At 41.5% G+C, this 27,635-nt stretch overlaps 1 protein-coding gene and 1 pseudogene across 1 annotated transcript; one reads left to right on the forward strand and one right to left on the reverse strand.

The window, feature by feature from the left end:
* Positions 1-637: 637 nt before the first annotated feature.
* LOC142449134 (transcription initiation factor IIA subunit 2 pseudogene) lies at positions 638-8,494 on the reverse strand (annotated as a pseudogene).
* Positions 8,427-26,116, forward strand: MRPL15 (mitochondrial ribosomal protein L15). The gene is made up of 5 exons (XM_075549672.1): positions 8,427-8,588; positions 9,334-9,488; positions 11,156-11,321; positions 18,357-18,480; positions 24,192-26,116. Exons 1-5 carry the CDS (start codon positions 8,493-8,495, stop codon positions 24,527-24,529), a joined length of 879 nt encoding a protein of 292 aa, XP_075405787.1. The 5' UTR covers positions 8,427-8,492; the 3' UTR covers positions 24,530-26,116.
* Positions 26,117-27,635: the final 1,519 nt, after the last annotated feature.

Below are 27,635 nucleotides of genomic sequence, written 5' to 3' on the forward strand. Positions count from 1 at the left end.
CCAGGAACATGAATTATTTTTGATTTATGTAAGTCTTGATTGATTTCTTTTTTCCCCTATAACAGTTTCATTGGTATATGGTAGTTGCTTGTGGTTTTCTTTGTAAAGGTTTACTTCTAAGCATTTCTTCTCTTATGTAGCTATTGTAAGTGGTATTGTTTCATTGAACTTTTCATAACTCTCTTTTTAAGTAATTAGGAATTAGGCTGATTTTTGTTAGTTGATTTTGTACCCTAACATATTGATGAACCTTTCAAATATTCCCAGTAGTGTTTTTTTAGATACTTTTTATTTGATCACAATGAGTAAAGAGATGCTTATCTAATATCCTCACATTGCTCTACCAGTTATTACTCAATTTATGTTTTAAAATTGGTTTGTTACAGAATGCTTATAGTAAGGCAACAATTTCTGATTGGTCATTTTTAAAAAGTGCAGTGTTTCCATGCTGTGTAGTAAAGGTTCTATAAAAAGCTACAGATGTAAGCTTCATTCTATGGTGATTCTTTTCTAGTAGGTCACAGTGTAATCATTTCTGCATTGTTAGAATAAATTTGAAAGGTTTCTTCTATGCTTTTCTTCAAAAAGCAATAAATAACAACAAAAGAGGTCATGAAAAATCCTTATTTTTCCTTATTCATTCTCTGGTATTGGAGCTGGTATTTTTACCATCACAGGCTACAATTTTCACTTTATCCACTTTAATAAACTCTGTCACCTCTCTGAATTCAATGTCATTAAAAAGAAGTCCACACATTATCACAGAATCTGTACATATTTAGAGAGCCGCTGAGATTGATTCTGTTCCCTACCTTCTGAGCCAAGGCTGATTTTATAGCCTTACCAAACTGCAGAACTTGAAAGACAAGTTAGGAGGTGACCTGAGGAGTTTGCATTAGTTCAGCTAGGCTCTCCTGAAGACTCTTTCCCAATGCAGTATTTTTATATAAGAGGGGGTGCCCCACCCCAAACTGGAAAAAGCTCTGCTGGCCTTTTAAATTTTATTTAATCATTTTATTGGGGGCTCATACAATTTTTATCACAACTATACATACATCCATTGTGTCAAGCACATATGTACATTTGTTGCCATCATCATTCTCAAAACATTTGCTTTCTACTTGAGCCCTTAACATCTGCTGCTCATTTTCTCCCTCCTTCCCCACTGTCCCGTATGTCATGAACCCTTCATTATTCATAACTTATTATTATTTTGTCATATGTCACCCTGTCTGACGTCTCACCCCTGCCTTCTCTGCTGCTCCTTCCCCAGGGAAGAGGCTATACGTAGATTCTTGTAATCAGTTCCCCCTTTCTACCTCACATTCTCTCCACCCTCCAGGCATCGCCACTCTCACCACTGGTCCTGAAGGAGTCATCTGTCCTGGATTCCCTGTGTTTCCAGTTGCTATGTATACCAATGTATATCTTCTGGTCTAGCCAGATTTGTAAGGTATAGTTGGGGTGGGGTGGGCGGAAACATTTGAGAACTAGATGGGCTTTTTCATAGTATGCATTTTTCCTGCCTGGTGAGCATCAAGCAACCTGCTTTGAGTTAGTTCACCCAGTGATGTCATCTGGGAAGGCTCTCTCTGGTCACAGTGAATTTTTTCATGAAAGCCGTTTCACTCAAACCTTGTTTTTTTTTTTTTTTGGTGATGGCCAATTTAAGAGAACAGTGTGAGACTGTGAAATTTTGTTTCCTGCTCAGAAGAAATTCCACAGAAGCTGTTGTGATGTTGAACACAGCTTACAAGGACAGCACTATGGGAAAAACTCAAGTGTATGAGTGGTTTTCTTATTTCAAAAAAGGTGAAATTTTGATTGATGACAAACCTCATTCTGGATGTCTGTGGACTTCCCAAATAGATGAACATGTCAACAAAATCCATGAATTTGGTTCAAAGACCGACAACGGACCATTAAAGCGATGGGGAAGTTATCTGGACTATCTTGGAGCTTGGTTCAGCGAATTGTAATGGATGATTTGGGAATGAGAAGGGTCGTTGCCAAATTTGTGCTTTGGGTTCTGACTGAACAGGAAACAGAGCGTGGAGTGGAACCATACCGTGCATTGGACGAACAGCTCTGAAGTGACCCAGACTTTTTTTCTAAGGCCATTATTGAAGACGACACTTGGTGCTATTCTTATGACCTCCCAAAAGCAAACATCAGTCAAGCCAGTGGAAGATGCCATCGCCACCTTGACCCTCAAAATCTCGTCAAGTGAAATCAAAGATTAAGAGAATGCTCTTTTTTTTTTTTTTATGTTGACGGGCATAGTGCATTTGGAGTACATGCTACCAGGTCAGACTGTTAATCAAGCTTTCTATTTGGAGGTTCTGAAAAGATTGCATAACAGTGTGTGACCAAAAGGCCTGATTTTTGGTGGACAGGGACTGGTTTTGCCATCAGGACAATGAACCTGCTCATGCAGCCATCTCACCCGTGTTTTTTTTTTTTTTTTTTTTTTGTGGCAGAAACCAGCAGGCCTCTCTTGCCCCATGCACCTCACTCACCTGACCTCACTCCGTGCAACTTCTTTTTGTTTCCGTGAATGAAGAGGGACATGAAAGGACAGCAATTTGATGGCATAGAAGAGGTTAAAAAATGAAAGCGGTGCTGTCAGCCATCTAAACAGATGTTTGAAAAATGCTTCCAAGAATGGAATCGCAGATATGACAAATGTGTTAAGTGTAATGGAAAATCCTTTGAAGGCAATAAGGTTGTTTTGTAAAAAAAAAATTTAAATACATAGCTTTGAAAAACAATTCTGTTTTTTTCTGGGGCACATCCTTGTAAGTGACACATCATGGCTTAGGTAGAAGCAATTGTGTTTCTTATTCAGGTTGCATTGATATCCTTTGGGGAAGGCACTTCACATGACAGAGCCAATAGAAGCCTAGCAGAGAAGCTTACTTCTGACCTTCTGACCGGCTTCCACTTCAGCAGCTGCAAAACCTCAGAGCTGGTGAAGCACCCCTCGTTTTCTTGTTGAGTATGGTCCAAGTGCTCCTTAGAAGCAAGGATGGCAAGACTTCAGCTGGTATCCTTTGGACATATTGTCAGGAGAGACCAGTCCCTGGAGAAGAACATGAAGCTTGGCAAAGTGGAGGGGCAGCAAAATAGAGGAAGGCCCACAACAAGATGGGTTGCCACTCTGGCTGCAGCAATGGACTCAGGTATAGAATTAATTGTGAGGATGGGCAGGACCATGCACTGTTTCCTTCTGTTGTGCACAGGGTCACTTTGGGTCCAAATTAATTGAATTGGACCTAACAACAACATTATGTTTCTAGAAATGTGTCCATTTCATCTCTAAGTTTTCAAATTTGTTGGCATTCAGTATTTCATAGTATTATTGCTGTTTTAGATTTCATTTGTTTCTATTGTGATGTCCATTTATTATTCGTGATATTTATATCCTCTTTTCCTTTAAGCTTGCCAGTAGTTTTTCAGTTTTGTTAAGCCTTTCAAAGAACCAACTTATTGTCTCCTATTCATTTGTTTCTACTCTAATCTTTATTATTTTAGTTATACTAAGATTAGTTGGATCCTAGTAAGTGCATGTATGATTTTATTTGGAGATTATTTATGGCTAAAAGTAGTGTACATGTGTCAAGGTGACAAGGTGTGGTCTCTGATGGTTAAATTTTATGTCAATTGATGTACCTGTGTGGAGGCAGGGTGGAGTCCAACTCTCAATTAGGTTGTGGCCTGGTGATGTCTCTTTGGGCCTTTGTATAATAGAGACCCTGAGGAAGACTGAGCTTCCTCTTCCTCTTTGCTTTCCTGCTTCACTGGGTCCAGTGCCTCATATCTGTGGCTGGTGGCCTATAAGATCGGTTCAATGAATGAGTCTGTAAAAAAAAATAAATGCATTTGAATTGTGGTGCTAGTGAAACATTGAAAGCACCATCGACTGCCAAGGGGATAGGCAAATCTGTCTTGGAAGCAATAGCGGCAAGGATGGCAAGACTTAGTCTAACATACTTTGTGGATATGTTGTATGGATAGACCAGTCCCTCAAGAAGGATGTCATGTTTAGTACAGTGGAGGGGCAGAAAAAACAATAATCAAGGAGATAGATTGACACAGTGGCTGCAACAATGGGCTAAAGCATAGGAGCAATTGAGGGATGGAGTAGGATCGGGCAGTGTTTCCTTCTGTTATGCTTAAGGTTGCTATGGGTTGGAACGAACTTCATGGCACCCAACCACAATAATAACAACATCAATGAAATACTGTCAGATGTTGTGTTGGAATAGCGGTTCTCAACCTGTGGGTTGCGACCCCTGTGGGGGGTCAAATGACCCTTTCACAGGGGTTGCCCAATTCATAACAGTAGCAAAATTACAGTAATGAGTAGCAACAAAAATGATTTTATGGTTGGGGGCGGTCACCACAACATGAGGAACTGTGTTAAAGGGTCATGGCATGAGGAAGGTGGAGAGCCACATGTTAGAAGATACTCTGGAACTCATTCTTGAACATAGAGTAGCTAAAGCTACCAGAGGAAATGATGAAGTCAAAGAGTTGAATAGAAAACTGTAAAGGGCACCTCAAAGTAAAGTATTATAAGGAAATGTCCAGGACCATGCAGTGTTCCTTTCTAAAGTGTCTAGGGTCGTTATGGGTTGGAACCAACTTGATAGCTAAAAAAACCAAAAAAAAAAAACCCCAAACAACAATGACAACAATTAGCGCAGATTCCTCATTCAATGTTAGGAGAGGATCTCATAGTTTATTTGATTAGCTCACTGAAGAATGGGTTTCAAGATGCCCTACACTAAGTTGAAGTACCAGACCTACTATATATTTAGAAAAGTTATTTAAAAGGCTTAGGGAAATTGGCACGCTAGAATGGATTTTTCGGGATTAAACACATAAAGGCACAAATGGAGTGCAAGCACAGTTTTTATCAAAGCAGGAACAAAGTTTGAAGGGAGTCCCAGCATCTCTGGAGACGCCTGCGATTGTTATTTCATGGTAGCCAAGCTCGACAGTGGGAACTTCCATAATTGAATTAAGGGGTCTGCCTGCAGTGGGGCTGATTGGGATCCATGGGAGTAGCGGGCAAGCTGTTAGGTGCCGTCAAGTTGGTTCCAACCCTATGCAGAAGAGAAGGAAGCCCTGCCTGCGCCTGGGCTGCCCTCACAATTCTTCCCATACTGGCCACATTGTTGCAGCCACTGTGTCAATTCATATTCTCCAGGGCCTTCCTTTTTGGCTTTCTCCCACTTTACCAAGCATCATGCCTTCTCCAGGGAATGAGCTCTCCTGATAACATGTCCAAAGTATATAAGATGCCTTCCTTGCTTGTCAGGAACACTCGGGCCATATTGTTTCCAAGACAGATAGCTTTGTCCTTTAACAATCCATGGTACTTTGAATGTTCTTCTCCAGCAATTCAACTATACCTATTCTTCTTCAGCCTTTTTTATTCAATGGCCAACTTTCACATGCAGATGAAGCAATGCAAAATACTATGGCTTGTATCAAAGTAACATTCTTGCTTTTCCAGACTTTAAAGAGGTCTGTGCAGCAAATTTACCTAATGGAACTTGTCTTTTGATCTCTTGACTGCTCCTTCCATGAGTATTGATTGTGGGTCAAGCAAGGCAAAATTCTTGGCTGTTTCAACCTTTTCCCCATATATTATGTTCCCTATTGGCTCAGTTGCAGTTGTGAGGATGTTGGGCTTCCTTGCACTGAGTCATAATCCATACTGAAGGTTGCGACCCTTGACCTTCACCAGCAAGTGCTTCAATTCCTCCTCACCTTCAGCAAGTAAAGCTGTGTCATCTGCATATTGCAGGTTGTTAATCAGCCTTTCTCCAAACCTGATGCCACATTCTTCTTCATATAATCCAGCTTCTCTGATCATTTGCCTAGCATACAGACTGAGAATGGTGAGAATATACAACTCTGGATCTATAATTTGAGAATCCTGTTGGCTCATCTTCCTTTGGAATGTGTACAAATATGGATCTCTTCCAATCAGTGATCCATGTAGTTGTCTTTCAGATTTCCTGGCATAGAAGTGTAAGTGCTTCCCATGCTTCATCAGCTTGTGGAAACATTTAAATTGGTATTCTAACAATTCCTGTAGCCTTGTTTTTGACTAATGCTTTCAGTGCAGCGTGAACATCTACCTTTAGCATCATTGGTTCTTGCTCATGTGCTACCTCCTGAAATAGTGAGATGTGGACAGGTTTTTTTGGTACAGTGACGCTCGATATTCTAACTTCGTTTCATTCGTATCACACCATTCAATATTTTGTCCATAAAATCTTTGTTTTATAGAATCTTTTAATAGAAATCTCTGCTTGAAAATTTTCTTGCGTTCTTTCAGTTTAAGACCTGTTGAACGTGCTCTTCCTTTTGGCTGTTCTAACTCGAGATCTTTGTGGTCATGTGGTAACATTTAACTGGTGAGTTAACAGGGGAGCGCTTCCCAGCATGGGTAGCATTGTCAAAGTTATGATCAGAGTAGCCTGACTTTTAACTATGGAGTTGCCTCCTTAGGCAGGGTGTCCCTAGAGTGAAATAGGTAGGAAGGGTATCAGATATGTACTTGAGCTATCTAATACAAGCATAAGAATTTTAGACTAGGTGAGTGACAGTCTAACTCAAATGACCAGACGAGGGAGTACACCTGCTACGGATATCAGCATAGTACTTTCTTAAACTAATGCAAACACAATTAACTATGATCCTGCAACCCCTCTGCGGGAAACGGCCCACCCACTGCTGTCTCGTAATCCTGACTCATATAAGGCTTCTGAAACGGTAAATCTTTTTTTTTTTTAACAATTTATTGGGGCTCATACAATTCTTATCACAGTTCATACATATACATACATCAATTGTATAAAGCACATCTGTACAGTCTTTGCCCTAATCATTTTTCTCTTTTCTTTTTTTACATTTTATTAGGGACTCATACAACTCTTATCACAATCCATACATATACATACATCAATTGTATAAAGCACTCCCATACATTCCCTGCCCCAATCATTCTCAAAGCATTTGCTCTCCAGAAACGGTGAATCTTTATGAGCTCAGATAGCCTCAACTTTCTCCCACAGAGCAGCTGGCAGATTTGAACTATCCACCTTTTGAATAGCAGTCCAATGCTTACCCAACAGTACCACCAGGGCTCATAGCAGAGGTGGATTAACAAACGAACAAGACCACACAAAAAACACCGACAGAGTAGATTCTTTCTTGCAGCCATCCCACAGAACCGATCAGAACTGCCCTTGAGGCTGTGTGAATGTGGAAAGCCTCCTCATTCGCAAAAAGTGGCTGGCACTTTCAAACTGCTGACCTTGTGGTTAGCAGCCCAAGGCATAACCAGGGATACTCAGCAAGGGTGGATAGAGGTTGATAATGTTAAATGGGATAATGTTAAATGGGATAATGTTAAATGGGAAAGGGTGGATAGAGGTTGATAATGTTAAATGTTAAATGGATAGAGGTTGATAATGTTAAATGGAATTGTCAATTTGTTGTAGACGTTTTGTTTTTGTAGTTAAAAACAATTATGTTCTTTGGGATGCAAAAAGATGAGGCTTTCTATTCCTGTATGGGTTTTTATTTAGTCTTGGAAATCCACAGGGACAGTTCTGGCCTGTCCTACAGGGTTGCTATGAATCAGAATCCATGTGACAGTGCTTTAGTTTTGATTTTAGGTTTATAGAAACATTTATAATTGGGAGCAATGTAATGTTGAGTCCTGATTCCGCCACTTCCTGGTTATGAAACTACAGGCAAGCTACTTGACCTTATTGTAAAAGGTAGGAACAATATATACTACTAGATACAATAGAAACTAGTTTGAATAGAGTAAGGTTAATGTAATATACCTTGCGACATAGTAAACCGCTCAAATGGTCCCCATCAGTATTAGTGAATGAAGGTAAGAGTTTAGTGAGCCAAAGCACCATCGCGGCACACTAATGGAAAATCCAGGTTTGAATCTTTCTCAATGTTTTGATGAGCCAGACTCTAGTGGAAAGATTCTTGAGCATCGATTTTCTTCTTGGTGTATCGACACAGAAGTTCAAATTAAACAACCGCTAACATTCTTTCATTCACGATCGAGTCTCACACGGACCACTACTATCTATGACAAAATGCTCAAGGTCAAAAGTGGACGCACAGGGTTTCCGAAAGCACGTTGTCATGCTTCCGCCACGGCGCAGAGGAAGGTGCGACGTTCAGGACACGGAACGGGAGCAAGAGGTCAGCGCACGCTCTCTTCAACCATTGTCCTAAGAGGCCGAGGAACACCGACGTGCTCTCTGAGAAAGCCCCGCCGACACAAAGGTTCCCGAGCCCTTGCGGACAAAGCGCGGAGCGTTACTTTGCGACAGGGGCGGGCCGCAGCCGCACGGCGGCCGTAAAGTGCGGCCCGGAGGTCACGCGACGCGCTTCCGCTCCCGTCGCCCCCGCTGTCCTCTCCTCGGGTGGCGTCGTGCACCATGCAGGGCGGCCGGACCGGGGCCCTGGACCTGCTGCGGGCACTGCCGCGAGTCAGCCTGACCAACCTCCAGCCGAATCCCGGCTCCCGGAAACCGGTAACCACTGCCCGCGGGGCGGGAGGCGGGGGCTGGCTCCTCGGGCGTCTCTTCCCGCTCCGCCCCTTGCTTTCCCAGGACTCCGCGTCGGCGGGTCCGAGCCCTCCTGTTTGTGCCCCGCACGGAGGGAAATCAGTGTTGGCCCAATTCGTGGAAAAGACAGAAGCACTACAACATGATTGGCTCGTCCAAAGTCGATTTTGAATGAAGTGCTTTCTCGGTATACGTTTTCCTTGGGAAGCTCTGTATTGATATTTCACTTCTATGGCGCACCGAGCGCGGCTGGAAACGTTTATTTATAGTTGATGTACTGTCATTTTTGCAGATTCAGTTGTTTTTGTTCAATGACAGGAGCAAATTAAAATGAGTTCTTTACAAACTATTAAACGAATTTTTATATGTGGATGACAGTTCTGTGTTTTACAATCAATTCTCAGTTTTTTCCCCCTTTCCCTTTTCTATGAACTTTGGTGTGGATATTTAATTCTAGGTTTTTTCCAACTTCAGTCTTCTGTAAAATCCTTTGGCTCCATCCCATATATAGGACATTGTATTTGAAACCCAGCATGCAAGAGTTAGCTAAAATTCGACTAATTTAGAATGTGAAGACCTGTGAGCAGCTAAAACAGTGCCTGTCCATACTCGTTGGTTGGTGAATGAATGGCTAATGGAAACCTGGTAAAGAGGTGCAAGGCAGTATAAAAAATACATTCACACATCATAGGATTCCCTCCCTTCGTTGTAGGAGAGAAGACCCAGAGGCCGGAGAAGAGGCAGAAAATGCGGCAGAGGCCATAAAGGAGAAAGGCAGAGAGGAACTCGCCCTCGGCTGGGCTTTGAGGGAGGTCAGACTCCATTTTACATCCGGATTCCTAAATACGGGTTTAATGAAGGACACAGGTAAGGTTTCTTTCCTTTTACCAGCAGAAATCACTGATTGTTGCTGGTAATCATTTCAAAAACAACTTAGAAATGTAAGTTTTCTTTGTAGCAAATATTTGCAAATGTTCCTTCCTTGTAATCAAGCCAAACCCATTGCTATGAAGTTGATTAAAAAAAAAATTTATTGGGGGCTCTTCCAGATCTTATAACAATCCATCATTCAATTGTATTAAGCACACTTGTATATACGTTGCCATCATCATTTCCAAACATTTCCTTTTTACTTGAGTCCTTGGTAGCATTTCCTCTTTATTCCTTACTATGGAGTTGATGCTATTAGCAACCCTACAGAGGATTTCTGAGACTGAAAGATGAGCAAGGGGAGCGGCTGGTGGGTGTCCGCTGTGATCTTTGCAATAGCCACCAGGGTTCCTTACCGCTAACAAAAACAGAAAGAGACAAAAGCCCTCCATTTGGATCGACAAAGTGACAGCAACAAGGAGCTCAAACAGGAGCGAGTGAAGACGGCGCAGGACCGGACAGTGTTTTGTTTGGTTGCACACAGGGTTTCTCTGAATTGAACCGACTCGATGGCACCTGCCAGTAATAACAGTGATGCATCAGTAGTCAGGTTCAAATAGTAATAATTTACCAGTCACCTTATCTTATGCGGGTTCCTCATTGAGCTCACTGAACAACTGCAAAGATCCAAGGCCAATGTGGACTAGCCACATTCGCTACACTGTGTGGAAGAGAAGAACCCTGGTGGAGGAGGAGTAGGTTGTGAGTTGGGCTGCTCACCGCAAGGTCAGCAGTTCTAAACAACCAGCCTCCTAGAGGAAAAGAGAAACCTTCCTACTCAACTGCAAAGAATTACAGTTTTGGGAACATACAGGGGCAGTATGACTCAGTCCTACAGGGTTACAGTGAGTCAAAATCAACTTGATGGCAGAAAGTGAGGATCTACTTGGTATTCAAAATTAGCCTCGGTTATTATTGTTAGTAGCTTTTGAGTTGATTCTTGGTTTGAGTGACCCCAGGACTGCTCCACGGCGTTGTCAAGCTTGAAGGTAATCTCCCGGCTTGATTTCTGCGCAATCTTTGGGTGGGTTTGACTCATACCAACCTTTTGTTTATTCATTTATCACTTAACTGTTTGCACTACTTGAAGAGAATAATACCTGCTCTTGTGATTGGAGGCCCAGCAGTAACATATATCAAATATGCCGCCCTTTTACTTACCGGTACCTTAAAAACAATAATACAATTGTTACTTTGAGCCCCATTAATGTGAACTCAGTGAAATGAGTGAAGCATTGTTCTTGGTGAAACAAAAGAAGTACTGGCATCATTTCATTATCAATGTTATTAAACAGTGTTACACGTTTGGGCTGTGCTCAAGCTCTGGTACAGTGGGTAAGTGCTGGCTTGTTCGTGGTTATAGCCTTTGGAACACCTTGGGGCAGTTCTAGCTGGGATTGACTCTGATAAGGGATTTGGTTTTTAATTTTTTTGTTTGTTTCAGGGTTGTGCTCAAAGAAAATTTTGTTTATTTTAGCAGTTTATTCAAAAGTATCTGGTTAACTTGGTGGAGGAAAACATACAACTAAACTGAATTGATTTGGAGAAGTGACAGGATGATTGGTTGGACTGAGTTTTCTGACTGCTACTTTCTTGTTTTGTAGCTTCCGACACCAGTATCATCCCTTAAGTCTTAATAGACTGCAGTATCTTATTGACTTGGGTCGAATTGATCCTACTCAACCTATTGATTTAACCCAGCTTGTCAATGGAAGAGGTGTGACCATCCAACCACTTAAAAGGGATTATGGTGTCCAGCTGGTGGAGGAGGTGAGTCTCCATTAGCTCTTTGGGGCAAGATAGAATTTTTTTTGAGTTTTATGTAATCAACACTCGGTGCCATTTATTTTTATTCTTTCGGTTGTTATCATTATGTCGTGGTAGTGAGTGGACAGTTTAGAGGCCATGCCTGACATTGTTTGGCTAACCAGGGGAGAGGAGGCGGCTCTCTGTAGCAGCCCAAGGCCTGTTGTGATTAGAGGTCACACAAGCCTGCACCTCCCCCTGTGTACACTACTCTGACACGTGTTCCTGCCAACATGCTACTTCACTGGATTCAATAACCCATTACAGAGGCCCCATAATACTTTCAGACAACAGTTGTGTAGGTTTGTTAGGGAAGTTAACGGGCTACCACAAGCCAGGATCATACAACATTAAGTTCTAGTCTTTGGTCCTTAACTTAGCCACCAGCCAGTTTTCTCTCTGTCTGTTTGCTCAGCCACACGGTCCCTTGGCCTCTGCCTCCATGTGCCGGGAGGCCTGCTGGATGCTCTGCCTGGTAGTCTCAGCGCTACTCCTCAACTCTGTTTCATATTCGTGCCTCGACTTTTGGTGTAGCGTGGCCGTTGCTACCTCCCCCATTTCAGGCAGGGCTTCCAAATGTGCCTCACATTTGAACTATTAAACTAGCAAAAATCATACTTAAAGTCTACATCAAGACTGACTGAATAAATATTACTATAGATCATAAATAACCCAGTAATTACCTGGTGTGTTTTTTTTCTAGATTTCATATTTTCAATTAACAATGGATAATAAGACTTGATTAGTTGACAGTTTTATCAATTTGGGAATGTGTGTTCTCAAGGAAGAACAAAATAAAAGGAACTTACCTGATGTGAAAAATTTTTTTTAAATGCTATTACAATATTAACCCCCCAAATGGGAAGGCGGTTAGGGAATCCATAGAATAAAGGCCAAAGACCCCACCGCTGATTCTGCCTCAGTGGCGGACTTGTAGGACCTCCATAGGGTGACCAAGGCCTGAACTCTTTACAGAAGCAGCTGTCCCATCTTTCTCCCACAGAGTAGCTGATGGGTTCAGACTGACAAACTTTTGCTTAGCAAACCAATGCTCTTCCCATGGCACCATCATCAACCACTGCTGTGGAATTCATAGCAACCCCATAAAGGTTTTTCATTTTATTCCCAATAATTTTATTAGGGGCTCATACAACTCTTACCACAATCCATACATACATCAATTGTGTAAAGCACATTTGTACATTCATTGCCCTCATCATTCTCAAAACATTTGTTCTCCACTTAAGCACCTGGAATCAGCTCATTTTACCCCCTCCCTCCCCGCTCCCCCTCCCCCCTCCCTCATGAATCCTTGATAATTTACAAATTATTATTTTGTCATATCTTACACTGTCCAATGTCTCCCTTCAAACACTTTTCTGTTGTCCGTCCCCCAGGGATGAGGTTATATGTAGATACTTATAATCAGTTTCCCCTTTCTACCCCACCCTCCCTCTACTCTCCTGGCACCACTGTTACCACTGGGATCATCCACCCTGGACTCCCTGTGTTTCCAAGTTCCTATCTGTACCACTGTACATCCTCTGGTCTAGCCAGATTTTTAAGATAGAATTGGGATCATGATCATGGGGTGGGGGTTAGGGGTGGAAGGAAGGAAGCAGTTAGAAACTAGAGGAAAGTTGTATGTTTCATCCTTCCTACACTGCACCCTGGCTCATCTCCTCCCTGCGGCTCTTCCTCACAGATGGGCTTTGGGTCTGTACTCTGCACTTCCCCTCATTCATGATGATCGGATTTTTTTGTTCTGATGATGCCTGATATCCAATCCCTTCGACACCTTGTGATTGCACAGGCTGGTCTGCTTCTTCCATGTGGGCTTTGTTGCTTCTGAGCTACATGACTGCTTGTTTACTTTCAAGTCTTTAAGACCCCTGATGCTATATCTTTTGACAGCCGGGCACCATCAACTTTCTTCACCATATTTGCTTATGTACCCATTTATCTTCAGCTATTGTATCAGGGAGGTGACCACACAATGATATGATTTTTTTGTTCTTTGATTCCTGATAACTGATCCCTTCAGCATCTCGTGATCACCCAGGATGGTGTGCTTCTTCCATGTGGGCTTTGTTGATTCTGAGCTAGATGGTCGCTTGTTCACCTTCAAGCCTTTAAGACCTCAGATGCTATATCTTAATAGCCGGGCACCATCAGCTTTCTTCACATTTGCTTATGCACCTGCTTTGCTTTCAGCGATTGTGTCTGGAAGGTGAGCATTATGGAATGCCAGTTTAATAGAACAAAATGTTCTTGCATTGAGGGAGTACTTAAGTGGAGGCCCAATGTCCATCTGCTACTTTAATACTAAACCTGTAGCTATATGCACATAGATCTATTTCCCCATCCTCCTATACAAATATATTACATATGTACATGCCTTTATTTAGACCTCTATAAGTGCCCTTTGCCTCCTAGCTCTTTCCTGTCTTTCTCCATAGAGGGTTTTTAAGACTAAAGCTTTACAGAAGGACACAGTGTTGACTTTTTCTTTTGGTTGATGGATTTGAACCACTGACATTGCGGATAATAGCATAACACTTACCTTATAGTGTGGCCAATGCACCTATAATCCTAGAATAATTATTAAGAATAATAGCTAATGTGGCAGCACTCTTATTTTATTGATTCAAAGTGCCAATTGTTTAGACCTCGTTTGTTTCAGTCACAGCAAAACCACATCCTAACTAATGTGACCAAAGTAAGAACTTAAAGTTTCAGTATGTCTTGTAGTATTGAATGTTGGAGAGAAAGGCTTATTTTTGGTCAATATAAAGTTTATAATATAGTTAACAATGAATGCAGCGTGAATTTCTGATGACTGCTTCTCCTTCTCTACCCTAAGGGGGGTGACCCCGCCAAATGTCAGATGTAATTATCCGGTAGTCTGGTATTCCTTGCTCTAGCTCCACTCCTTTTCCTTTGTTAGCTTCTCATGTTTAGGGATGCCTCCTGTTTTAGGAATCAGTAAGATGAGTTTTTGCCATGATTCATCTGTAGTGCTGTGTGTGCTGCCGTGATTGTGCCACCCATAGTACGTAGGTTTCGGGGTGCTTCCAGACGAAGGCAGACTAAGAAGAATGATAGGCAGATGACTTCTGAGAATTAACCACTGCATAGCAGCAGAACATTGTCTTAGGGGTGCCAAAATATGAGCTTTTCAGGTTAAAAGATGCTCAAAATATAATTGGAGAAGAACTGCCCCCTCAACGCCAAGTCCACTGAATGTCGTGGATGGATGAGGCATGGTTCCAAATGAAAAGTAGCTCCACATACCCATTAATAAACCGGAATTGGATTGTGTGAAGTACGATTATAGGAAAATTAGAAGCTGGAAGGCATTAGTGAACTGAAATAGACTGATATTGGCCATTTTGAATTAGAGTCAGATAGTCTCATGTTAGGAATGACAAATTGGAGAGTCACATTAATTGTTAAGTTTTTTTTATTTTATACTTTTTTATTTCATACTTTTATAACAGTATTTTATTTTATGACAGTATATATTTTATATATAAACAATAGTACATTTATAGCTTTTATATTTTTAATGAAATGTTACTAATTAGAGGACATTTATCTGGCTCTCCCTACCCCACCCTAAACTTTTGAACTATCTGTGTTTTTGGTTTTTTTTAAACATTTTATTAGGGACTCATACAACTCATCACATTCCATACATACATCATTTGTGTAAAGCATACCTGTACATTCTTTGCTCTCATCATTTTCAAGCATTTGCTCTCCATGTTAAACATATTTTAAGATCTGAAGTATGCTGTTAGTGAAAGGATGTAATCCAAATGCCTATGAAGAAGACCATTTAACAAGACTAACTCAAATTTATGCACCAACCACTAATGCCAAAGATGAACATGTTGAAGATGTTTACTAACTTTTGCTATCTGAAATTGATCAAACATGGAATCCTGATTCATTGATAATTATCGGTGATTAGAGTATGAAACTTGAAAACAAAACAAAAAAAAAACTGGAAGTTGGACAATTTGGCATTGGCAATAGAAACATCACTAGGGATGACGTGATAGAATTTTGCAATGCCAAAAACTTATTCCTTGTAAATACCTTTTCAACCATATAATGATAGACCTCATCTGATGGAATATACATATATCAAATCACTTTTTTCTGTAAAGAGACAATGGAGAATCTTGACATTGTCAGAATAAAATGAAGGACCGACTGCAGAACAGACCATCAATTGCTCATAGGCAGTTCAAGTTGAAGCTGAAAATTAAAACAAGCTCTTCAGAGCCATAATGTGACCTTGAGCATATCCCATCTGAATTTAGATACCATCTTAATGATAGATTTGGTGTGTTGAACACTAATAACTAAAGACTAGACAAGTTTTGTGTTATATCAAGGATATCATATATGAATTAACCAAAAGGTCATTAAAAAGACAAAATTAAATGGCGGTCAAAAGAGACTCAAACTCCCACTGGGACAGTGGTTCGCAACCTGTGGGTCACGACCCCTTTGGGGGGGTCCAAAGACGCTTTCACAGGGGCCGCCTGATTTATAACAGCAAAATTACAGTTATGAAGTAGCAACTAAAATAATTTTATGGTCGGGGGTTCACCACAACATGAGGAACTGTATTAAAGGGTAGTGGCATTAGGAGGGTTGAGAACCACTGCTCTAGAATGTGGAGAAGGGAAAACAAAAGGAAGAAATGATGAAGTAAAAGAACTACGTAAGTAGAAGATATCAGCGGGCACCTTAAAAGAAGACAGTATTACAATTAAATGTACAAATACCTGGAGTTAGAAAACCTAAAGGGAAGAACATGCTTGACATTTCTTAAGCTGAAAGAGCTGAAGAAACATTTCTAGCCTCAATTTGCAACATTGAAGGATTTTATGGGCAATGTTGGACGATGCAGGTAACAGCAAAAGGAAATGGAAAAAATATACAAACTCATTTTACCCAAAAGAATTGCCTGATTTGCAACCATTTAAGGACTTACCATATGGCCTAGAACCAGTGGTATTAAAGAAGTCTTAAGCAACACTGAAATCAGCAGAAAACAAGGATTTAGGAAATGACAAAATACCAGTTGAGATGTTTAACAAGCATGCACCTCTTGAGTGTCTTACTTGTCTATGCCAAGGCATTGTGAAGAAAGCTACCTGGTCCACTGCCAAATTGTATAACTCTACCATTAATAGCTCTGTAAGTTTTGTGGAAGTGGGAGGGAGGGAGGGAAAAAAGAGGACCTGATGCCAGGGGCTTAGGTGGAGAGCAAATGCTTTGAAAATGATTAGGGCAAGGAATGTACACATGTGCTTTATACAATTAATATATGTATGGATTGTGATAAGAGTTGCATGAGTCCCTAATGTATAAAAAAATTTTGTGGAAGCGGATTTAAAAATGAGTGGGGCCGTAAAATTTTATAAAGAACCGCCAGCAATTCAAGCTAGATTCAGTCGAGGATGTGCAGTGAGGAGTATCACTGCTGATGTCAGATGGAGCTGGGCTGAAAGCAGAGAATACCAGAAATATATTTATCAGTGTTTCATTGAGTATGCAAAAGTATCCAATTGTGTGAATCATTTCAAATGTTGAAAAATAATGTGAAGAATAGAAATTCCAGAATACTTAATTTGTGCTTATGTAGAATCTGCATAGAACAGGAAGCAGTTTTCCAAACAACAGGGGAAACAGTGGTTTAAATTCAGAAAAAGTGTGCATTAAGGTTGTATGCAAGCATTTCCACTATGCTTGTTCACTCTGTATGCTGAGTCCATCCAAGAAACCGGAAGGCTTAACAACCTGCAATACACAGATGACACACCTTTCTTGCTGAAAACCAAGAGGACTTGAAGCACTGTTGATGAAGATCAAAGATCCTTCTCCATGAATTATACCTTACTCGCCCTCCCCCCCAAATCCTCACAGCTGGACCAACATGTAGCATCATGATACAGAGAAAAAAAAGATCGACATACACAAGGATTTAATTTCACTTGGATCCAAAATTGTCGCCCATGGAAAAGCAGTCAGGAAATGCCTGCATTGGGTAAATCTGCTGCACCAGCTACCTTTATTAAAAAGCTAAGGTGACCCTTTTCAACTTAAGATGCGGCTGACGCAAGCCACGGTGTTTTCATTCACCTCATAACCATGTGAAAACGATAGTGAATAAGGACAACTGAAGATGCCTCCCAGTTAGGTTGTTGGTGAGGGATATTAAATACAGCATGGAGTGCTATTCGAATGAACACATCTGTGTTGGAAGAAATAGAACCACGACGCTCATTAGTTTGGAGGATTAGAGATTAAATTAGACTTGTTTCATGTAATAGGACATGCTCTCAGGATGAGAATGACATACTCGGCAGTGACTGGAGAATCACATGCTTGGCATGAGTAGAGGGGTCTACAAAATGGAGGTAGGCCTTTAATGAAAGGGATCGACGTAAAGGCTGCCCCAGTGGGCTTAAACATAGCAACAGTTTTGAGACTGGCAAGGACTAGGCGGTGTTTTATTCTTTAAGGCTGCTATAGTCAGAACCCAACAGCATGAAGAACAGGATTAGTTTTTACCTATTCCACAAAGTACATAGTGTTACAGTTCAGCACACAGACACTGTGACCTAACTCCCTGGCCTAGAACCCGTGCTGCTTGATCTCAGGTCTGCTACTTTGCCTCTCTGTGCCACTGTCCCCAGGTGTGAAATGGGGATACCATTAAGACCCATTGCAGGGTTGTTAGGAGGACTCGGCAGTGTATGAAGCCCTTGGATGAGATGCTGGTATTCGTGTCCACAAAATAAATAAAATGACAGTAAACTCCTCCCTTATTGGAGGGAATAAAATGGGTAAGGTGAGGTTCCCTAAATTTAAAACATTTGATAGACGGAGGTATTTTGGAAAATGAAGGAAGCTTGGAGAATTAATTTACTTTTAACTAAGCTATCTACTAACAGACGTTGTGTTGACATTTTACAGGGTGCTGATAACTTCACGGCCAAAGTGAACATTGAAGTGCAGTTGGCTTCAGAACTTGCCATCGCTGCAATTGAAAAAAATGGTGGTGTTGTTACTACAGCCTTCTATGATCCCAGAAGTCTGGGTAAGCTTTTCTCTCCCTCCCTATCTCATCTTGGCTACTGCTTTCTAATTAGTTATTAAATAGTAAGTGTTCGTAGTTATTGTTTGATGTGCATCTATCAGTTGGGTCATTATGATATAAAACTCATAGCTGATGATGTGACAAAGCAGTAACACTCTCAGCTCCTCCACTGGAATAACTAGCATGTGCTCACTTAGTGTGTCTGAAGCTTCTGTTTTTTCTTTATATCTTGGCCTGCTATTTTTGTAATCTTCCCCATCTAGGTATATTGTAACTCAAGATTTTTCATTTTTGGTAAAAAATCTGTAGTCATTTTTATTCTTCTCTTTTCTTCATACCTTAATAAATCCTGTGAACTCTGTCTCCCAAATTTGTCCAGAATCCAGTTGCTTTTGATCACATCTAGCTACTACCAATCTGGTCTGACCATCAAGTCTCTCTCATGTGGACCACTGGCCTTCAATTTGAGCTCTCTGTGTCTGCATCCAGTGTAATGGAATAGTAGTGTTCCCATCAAAGGTTATCCTATCACTTGGTTGCATAAAACCGCCAACAGTGCCCGTCCACTTGGGCCTACAAGGTTGTGTGTGATCTGAGCTTCCTCTTACCTCTCCTGTGCTCCCTGCTGGTGCAGGTCCGTCGCTGGCAGCTTGCCCTGGCCTCCCTCCACATTTACTGCACTCCACTTCAGATCTTTGCCTATTCTTTTCTCACTGCCTAGAGGGCCCTCCTATCTAGAATTCTTATGGTTGTAAGTCCTGCTCTTCAGGTCCTGAGACTTAGTCAATTAAAATGGTCGTATCTAGCCATAATTCCGTATGTGATATAGTTCTGGAGTGTGTGCCTAGGGCTGTAATCCCATTTTGGAGTAAATTTTCTAATGAATAGAATTCAGATGGGGCTTGACTTTAGTAGAGGGTGAAGATCAAGTGTGTTAGTCTGGGTAGACTAGAGAAACAAATTTGTAGACACATAGCTTTATAAGAAAGAGTTTTATATGCAAGGGCAATTGGGAAAACGTCCCAGCCCAGAGCAGATCATGTCTATAAGTCCATTATTAGCCCATACGTCTGATACCAATCTATAAAGTCCTCTTCAGACTCGCGAAATACAGGCAGTGATGCCGAATGCAGGAGGATCCACAGGATAGTGGGTAGGAAGTCTTGTGAATGCAGTGGTGGTGTAAGCATCTTAGCACTACATGGCTTCTCCAGCTGCAGAGGTCAGATTGCATCAGGGTAGGTCTATGTGGCTTCTCCAGCTCCCAGGGTTTAGCGCCATGTGTCTTGTCAGTCTCGGAGTGAACCGAGAGAGAAAAATGTCTCCCACCTCCACGGAGGAAAATGTAGGAGTTCCCAGAATTCTCAGGAGAAGACCATGTCCACACAGAGGCCTCATTGGTTATATCTTGATTGACAGGCCAGACTCCACCCCTTCACTTGTAATCCTCTCAAATTGACAACGATTTTATAACTACCACATCAAGTCACATACTGTTTTCTCGGGGGTATGGTCTACTGAAAGACAAAAACCGTCCCTCCGTCAGAACCATTTCTCTGTGTATAAGCTCCATCTTGGGCAGAGAGAGAAATCCCAGGACCATTGGAAGAAAAGCCCCCATGTAACACCTTTGAGATCTCTGTCTGAAGTGTTTGCAGCTGAGACCATGAGTGCTGAGACTATCAGGCAGAGGAGCAGGCTGACTTCTTCGTCCATGGGAGCAGAAACCAAGGGACCATATTGCTGTGAGACAGAGGAAAAAAACTTGGCTGTTGGGTGAGGAGAGGTGTTGCTGAGGATCTTAATGTTCTCTGACCTCGACTTCTTTGCCTATTAACTCCCCTAATCACTAACTCCTTCAGGTCAATTCGAGTTACAGCACCCTATAGGACAAGGTAGAACTGTCCCTCTGGGTTTCCTAGCTGTAACTACTAGAGTAGAAAGCCTTTGTCTTTCTCCCATGGTGGTTTAGAACCGCCAACTATGGCGTTAACAGCCTCAGTCCTTGATAAGCCCCTATAATTTGGAAATTATCTGAGGTTTTTGTAGCCATGCAGTGAATTACAGAACCTAGAGGAAAAAGAGAGAGTAACTATGAGACAGAAGACAGGTCTTTACTTCACTTACCCTTTTAGTGAAGTCTTCCTTGCCTATTCTAAGTAAAAAAGTACACATGCATGAATACAACACACAGCGACACCACCCATATATACAATAATGCTATACAGGTACATTACATATACAAACATCATATACCTTGGTGAGAATTCCACACATGTATATCACACACATGACCAATACATACCACATAACAATGAACACATATACAAAATCATGCTTGGATACCACACACAAATACTGTATACACAGCATATACATGTAAACACCGTGCATGCACACTCATGAACACAGGTACCACATACATAGTTACTTCTTATGCCCTTGCCCTGTGTAAACTCTGTCCTCAAAAGTTATCACTAGCTGACAAAGTACAATTTTGTTTAACTTTCATTTGCTCTAATCTTTTGATTTAGAGACCTTTTGTTCCCTGCTGTATCACCAGCATGTAGAGCAGTGCTTGATATTTGGTAGAACATCACTGAAAAGTTGTTGAATGAATGAACTGAATTTTTTTTTTTCTTCTTTTTTTTTTTTTTCTTCTTTTACATTTTATTAGGGACTCATACAACTCTTACCGCAATCCATACATATACATACATCAATTGTATAAAGCACATCCATACATTCCCTGCCCCAATCATTCTCAAGGCATTTGCTCTCCACTTAAGCCCCTTGCATCAGGTCCTCTTTTTTTTCCCCTCCTCCCTCCCCATTCCCCACTCCCTCATATGCCCTTGGTAATTTATACATCGTTGTTTTGTCATATCTTGCCCTATCCGGAGTCTCCCTTCCCCCCTTCTCTGCTGTCCCTCTCCCAGGGAAGAGGTCACATGTGGATCCTTGTAATCAGTTCCCCCTTTCCAACCCACTCACCCTCCACTCTCCCAGCATCGTCCCTCATACCCTTGGTCCTGAAGGTATCATCCACCCTGGATTCCCTGTACCTCCAACCCTCGTATGCACCATTGTACAGCCTCTGTCCTATCCAGCCCTGCAAGGTAGAATTCAGATCATGGTAGTTGGGGGGAGGAAGCATCCAGGATCCGGGGGAAAGCTGTGTTCTTCATCGATACTACCTCACACCCTAATTAACCCATCTCCTCTCCTAAACCCCTCTATGAGGGGATCTCCATTGGTCGACACTTGGGCCTTGGGTCTCCACTCTGCACTTCCCCCTTCATTTAATATGATATATATATACATATATATACATACATATATACATATACACATATATACACATACATACACACACTTATATCTTTTTTTTTTTTGCATGATGCCTTATACCTGGTCCCTTGGGCACCTCGTGATCGCACTGGCCGGTGTGCTTCTTCCATGTGGACTTATTTGCTTCTGAGCTAGATGGCCGCTTGTTCACCTTCAAGCCTTTAAGACCCCAGACACTATCTCTTTTGATAGCCGGGCACCATCAGCTTTCTTAACCACATTTGCTTATGCACCCATTTGTCTTCAGCGATCCTAGAATGAACTGAATTTTTAAAAGCGCAGAAATTGAAACAACGTGGCTCGTGAATGAAATGCTTTTACAAAGGTTCTGGTGCTTTTATGTGCAAATACCAAGCACCAAAGCCACTGTCATCAAGTCAGTTCTAACTCATAGCAACTCTTCATAGGGGTTCCAAGTCTGCAATCATTATGGGGACAGCCTTATCTTGCTCCCCTGTTGTGACTGGTGGATTTGAACAACCAACCTTGCTGTTAGTAGTCCAAAGCCTAACCCACAGTGCCACAGAGCTCCTTTTAAAATATTCAAATAGCCATCTAGCTGAGAGAGAACAAAACCCACATTGAAAAAGCACACCAACCTGTCCCAACTCGATTGTTGAGGACAAAGAGGGTGCATAAGCAAAAGTGAAGAAAGCTGATGGTGCTCGGCTCTCAAATGATATAGCGTCTGGGGTCTTAAAAGCTTGAAGATAAACAAGCAGCCATCTAGCTAAGAAACAAAAAAGCCCATATGGAAGAAGCACACCAGCCTACCCTGACAAGAACGCTGAAGACAAAGCAGGTGCATAGGCAAATGTGGGGAAGAAAGTTGACCATGCCGGCTGTCAAAATATATAGAATCTGGGGTCCTATAGGCTAGAAGATAAACAAGGGGCCATCTAATTGAGAAACATCAAAGCCCACATGGAAGAAGCACACCAGCCTGTGAGATCACAAGGTGTCGAAGGGATCAGGTATCAGGCTTCAAAGACCAAAAAAAGTCATAGCATTGTGAATGAGGATGAGTGTGGAGTGGGACCCAGGGCTCATCTGTGGGAAATTGGACATCCCTTGCAGAAGGGCTGTGAAGGAGACAAGCCAGTCAGGGTGTAGTGTAGCAACAATGAAATATGCAATTTCCTTCTAGTTCTTGAATGCTTCTTCTCCCCACTATCATCCCAATTCTACCTTACATATCCGGCTGAACTGAAGGATGTATACTGGCACAGGGAAATAAAGGGAATCCAGGACAGATGAACCCCTCAGGACCAGTGGGGAGAGTGGTGATATCGGGAGGGTGGAGGGAAGGTGAGGGAGAAAGGGGTAACAGATTACAAGGTCTACATATAACCTCTTTCCCGGGGGATGGGCAGTGGAGAAGTGGGTGAGGGAGACGTTGGATGGTGTAAGATATGACAAAATAATAATTTATAAATTATTAAGGGTTCAGCAGGGAGGAGGGAGGGGGAAGGGAGGGGGGAGTGGGAAGGGAGGGGGAAAAATGAGCAGATGCCAAGGACTCAAGTAGAAAACAGGTATGTTGAGAATGATGATGTCAACATCTGTACAAATGTGCTGGACACAATTGATGTATGTGTGGGTTTTGATAAGAGTTGTATGAGAGCCTAATAAAATGATTTTTTTAAAAAGAGACTAAACAGGCAGCCCACACCCTACCTGACCTGGTGATAGAGAGAGACTAAATACAGGCAGCCTACACACTATCTGTCCTGCTGATATAAATGCTGACAGACACAAGGCACAGGAGTGCCCAACCAGTGACACAGTAATGCACCTGTGTACTTTAGGAAGGGTGAGCATTCTCCATTTAGATGTGTGTGTTTTCTCCCTGGAGGATGCTAAGTGGAGTACTCATAAGGGCAGAGAAGATCAGTTCACCTGTTAAGAGGATTCACTTTTGTAACTGATAGGCTAAAGATCCTACTGCTTGTGCCTAACTTTTGAACACGGGAGACGCAGGCGAGGGTTTTGTTTTTTATCAATGGTATAGTCCTCAGGTTCTGGAGGCCCATCTTGTTCTCTTAAGCATATGTCAGGCTGCATGTCACAGCCTCTTTGTGTTTGTAAGTATAGATCTTACATATAGTGTTCTTTATGTTTAGAAGTTACACTAACCATTGATAATCTCAGGGGTAATTATGATTTTGAATATGCAAGCTATTTAAAATGAAGCTTTTTTGTCTGCGTATTTAAGACAGGTCTATTTAAGAAAACTACTTTGAACCTAGAGTTCTTATCTTGGTAATCTTTTAAAATGAATAAAAGAAAATCTGTAATGGTCTTTATGTACACAGCTAATATTTACATTTCTCTTATTATTGTTGTTGTTTTCTTAATAGACATTTTGTGCAAACCTGTCCCATTCTTTCTGCGTGGACAGCCCATTCCAAAACGAATGCTTCCACCTGAAACATTGGTACCATATTATACCGATGCAAGAAATCGTGGTTATCTGGCAGATCCTGCCAAATTTCCTGAAGCAAGACTTGAACTCGCCAAGAAGTACGGTTATATTTTGCCTGATATCACGAAAGATGAACTCTTCAAAATGCTCAGTGCACGGAAGGATCCACGGCAGATCTTCTTTGGTCTTGCTCCAGGCTGGGTGGTGAATATGACTGACAAGAAAATCCTGAAGCCTGTGGATGAGAATCTCATCAAGTACTACAGCTCATGAAGTCTCTTCCATGGTAGCGGTGGGTAGAGAATGTTGGCTAGGGGAGGATGCATACGTGTTTCTCATAGACTTCTCTAGTATCTAATTCGCCAAATTGTACAATTAGTTATTAATGTCTCATGTATCTTTTATGTTTTTATCTAAAAATGAAGTGTAGTATGCAAGAACTAGTCTGCATGGGCTCGCTCTTAATTAAAGATACAAACTGCATGGTATTTTGTGACCAAGATGGTCTTTACAGTCTTCTCTCATTTCTAAACTTTCTATAGGCTTTGTTTTATCCCCCAAACCTGACTGCTCTCTTAGCCTGGTCCAGATGGCCTAACCAAAGGCTTTCCTAATGGCTCTTTCGTTTACTCATCCTTTGTGGAATTCAGATAGCTGAAACAATGAAGAAAACTTGGCGTCCTACAACCATATTACAGACTCAGTGCAAAAACAGCCTGGGGTTCCACCTTCTCTGGCTTCCCTACTACTACGACAAGCCTCTACACTCCATCCACTGTTCTTCCTATACTGTTCTACATCTATATTGGGTTTAATAATTCATTGCAGTAGTCACACACAACTTACAAACTACTCATGACTAAGGGGGTTTGTTATGGGAGTTAATAGGTTTGCACAAGTCAGGATACTATAGGGGTAGAGTCACTTGGTCCACAGTAGTATCCTTGCTCAGATAGAAGCCAAGTCACTCTTCAGCCTCTCAGCCATGGGGTCCCGTGGCCTCTGCCTCCTTGGAACAGGAAGCCTGCTTGTTGCACTGCTTCCCAGTCCCATGGTCTAGGCTCTGCTCTCCTTACCTTGGCCTTGGGCCTTGACCTAGCTCTTTTTCTGTCTCATAATCTCCATGCTCACAACCTCTGGCACTTCAGGTTGTGGCCTCCACCACTTCACACAGATCTTGAAGGGGCTCTTCCAGTGATCCGGAGATGTCTTGCTCTATGAGATGGTGTTTATACACAGAATGGCTTTGAGTAGTGGGGTGGGATTAGCCAGTTCAGCATAATTTATACCGAATTTTTAATTTAAGTTGGTGAACCAATTGGTAAAATGGCACTTGTAATCAGGGTTCTTGCTAAAGTGGGTTGCTTGGCAGCCACCCTATATGAAAATTTAAAAAATTATATTCCTTACTATTTTTTAATATTCATCTGCACAACAGTGTTATTGTGATATCATGCAGAGAACTCCCTCAAAACCAGTTATTGTTTGAATCCCACCACTGTCTCTCAGGTATGACTTCAGCAGACCAAAACCCTTACGTGAACAGTGAATTGGTTCATACACTACTAAATTAGAGGCTTAATCCTGTTCATTAGTATAGTAGAGAACTCCTTAAAAAATGGGATTATAGCTATTTTGGTCTAGAGTCCAAAATAATACACCACATAAGGAATTATGGCTAGAAGGACCATATTGCCTATCTTCCATCAATCAATCCCTGTCCCTAACATTTTTCTGTTTTTCCACTAGCCAACTCAAGCCCCTTGCCTGTGTAAGCATAGTTGAGCTAAGACTTTAGTCTTGCTCCCCTGTTGTAGTAGGTTTTTTTCCCTTTAAATAAATGTTGCCTGTTTCATGGTTGTTGGGCGTAATTTTTTGTTGACGTCTGTGGAAAGATGATTATGTTAGATATTTCTTTTTTTATTGGGATTTAGTACATGTATGATTCCATATTTCAGTCACATCACTTTAAACATTTATAATCTTTTATCTGTGCCTTGTCTTGTTACTCTCGAAAATCAGTAGGAACCCATGAGTGCAATGGGACTGTTTTGTGGGGTCCAGCAGGCCTAGCCCAGATCAGTTACCCAGGAGCTAGTGGCCCCTTTGCTTCAGTAACTCAATGGAGACTTCACCCACTGTCAAAATGGTGTGCTCCAATCCAGGGCTGAATAAGATAATGTAAGTCTAGTGAAGAGCTTCTAAGTATGATACGTGATAGCAAAGTGGACGATTAAAGAAACAAAACTCAAGTAAATTTACTTCCAAACTCTGATGAGTAGACATTGATGAGTAAGTTATTTACATTAAAATTTTTTGAGCATGTACACAACATGCATGAAATCAAATTTCTACATGTAAGCTCAGTGAAGCTGATTACATTCTTGGAGTTGTGCAACCATTATCACTGTTTCTGAGTAGTTCATTAACATAAACTCCCTGTCCCCTAAGTGTCCTATGTCGTATTGCACATTCCTATTGTCAATTTGATTCCATATTGATAGATCTTAAAGAGTAGACTGGTCAAGGTAGATGTTCTGTACTGATTGAGTTAAACTATTTTGGGACGTCCAAGGATATTTTTGGCTTAAGCATTAAAGTTCTCAAGTCAATGGTTTTGAATGTATCTAGCTTCCATGATGAGATTTCATGGATATTTGAGACCACCTGCATTTTTCTCCTTTAATCATGATTCTTTTATAGAATTTACCCAAATGGTTAGTAATAATCACCAGGTACTTGCTAGTTCTGGTCTGATGAGAAAGGAGGAAGTTGTTTATGGATGCAAATAGTGGATGCAAATTACCCATGCACTACATAACCTATTCTTGACTCTCCTTCCTTGCCAGGGAAATAGAGACCAATTGTTCCTTAGATGACTGCTAGCAACCTTTTAAGACCCATGGCACTATACAATGAACTTAGAAGGTAGAACAGAAGCACTAAAAATTTGAGGTAAATGTGTTAGTCCGGGTTGACTAGAGAAACAAATCCAGAGATACTTGTATGTGTGTAAGAGAGAACTTTATATCAAAGAGCAATTGTACATCAAAACACCCAATCCAGTCCAGATCAATATCCCTAAGTCCAATATTAGCCCATATGCCCGATACCAGTCTATAAGTTCCTCTTCATACTCATGCAATACATGCAATGACGAATGCGGGAAGATCACAGGCCAGTGGGTGGAAGGTCTTGTGGACCCAGTGTCAGTGGAAGCATCTCAGCACTGGCAGGCGTCAGGGGCTCCTCCAGTTCCAGGGCTCTGGCTCCATCAGCATAGCACCGTGTGGCTTGTCAACAGGAATGTCTCGCAGGGAGAGTGTATCTGGCCTTCAGTGAGCAATTTATATCTGTCACGTCTCCAAATGAGGTCATC

The sequence above is a fragment of the Tenrec ecaudatus genome, chromosome 5, assembly GCF_050624435.1.
Source record: "Tenrec ecaudatus isolate mTenEca1 chromosome 5, mTenEca1.hap1, whole genome shotgun sequence".
In the NCBI taxonomy this organism is placed as follows: Eukaryota; Metazoa; Chordata; class Mammalia; order Afrosoricida; family Tenrecidae; genus Tenrec; species Tenrec ecaudatus.

Excerpts from the sequence above, each read along its gene's own strand:
- MRPL15 (XM_075549672.1), top strand. The coding sequence starts at position 8,493 with ATGCAGGGCGGCCGGACCGGGGCCCTGGACCTGCTGCGGGCACTGCCG. Across the intron at positions 11,322-18,356 it reads GTGTCCAGCTGGTGGAGGAG|GGTGCTGATAACTTCACGGC; the intron begins GTGAGTCTCCAT and ends GACATTTTACAG. Across the intron at positions 18,481-24,191 it reads CTATGATCCCAGAAGTCTGG|ACATTTTGTGCAAACCTGTC; the intron begins GTAAGCTTTTCT and ends TTTTCTTAATAG.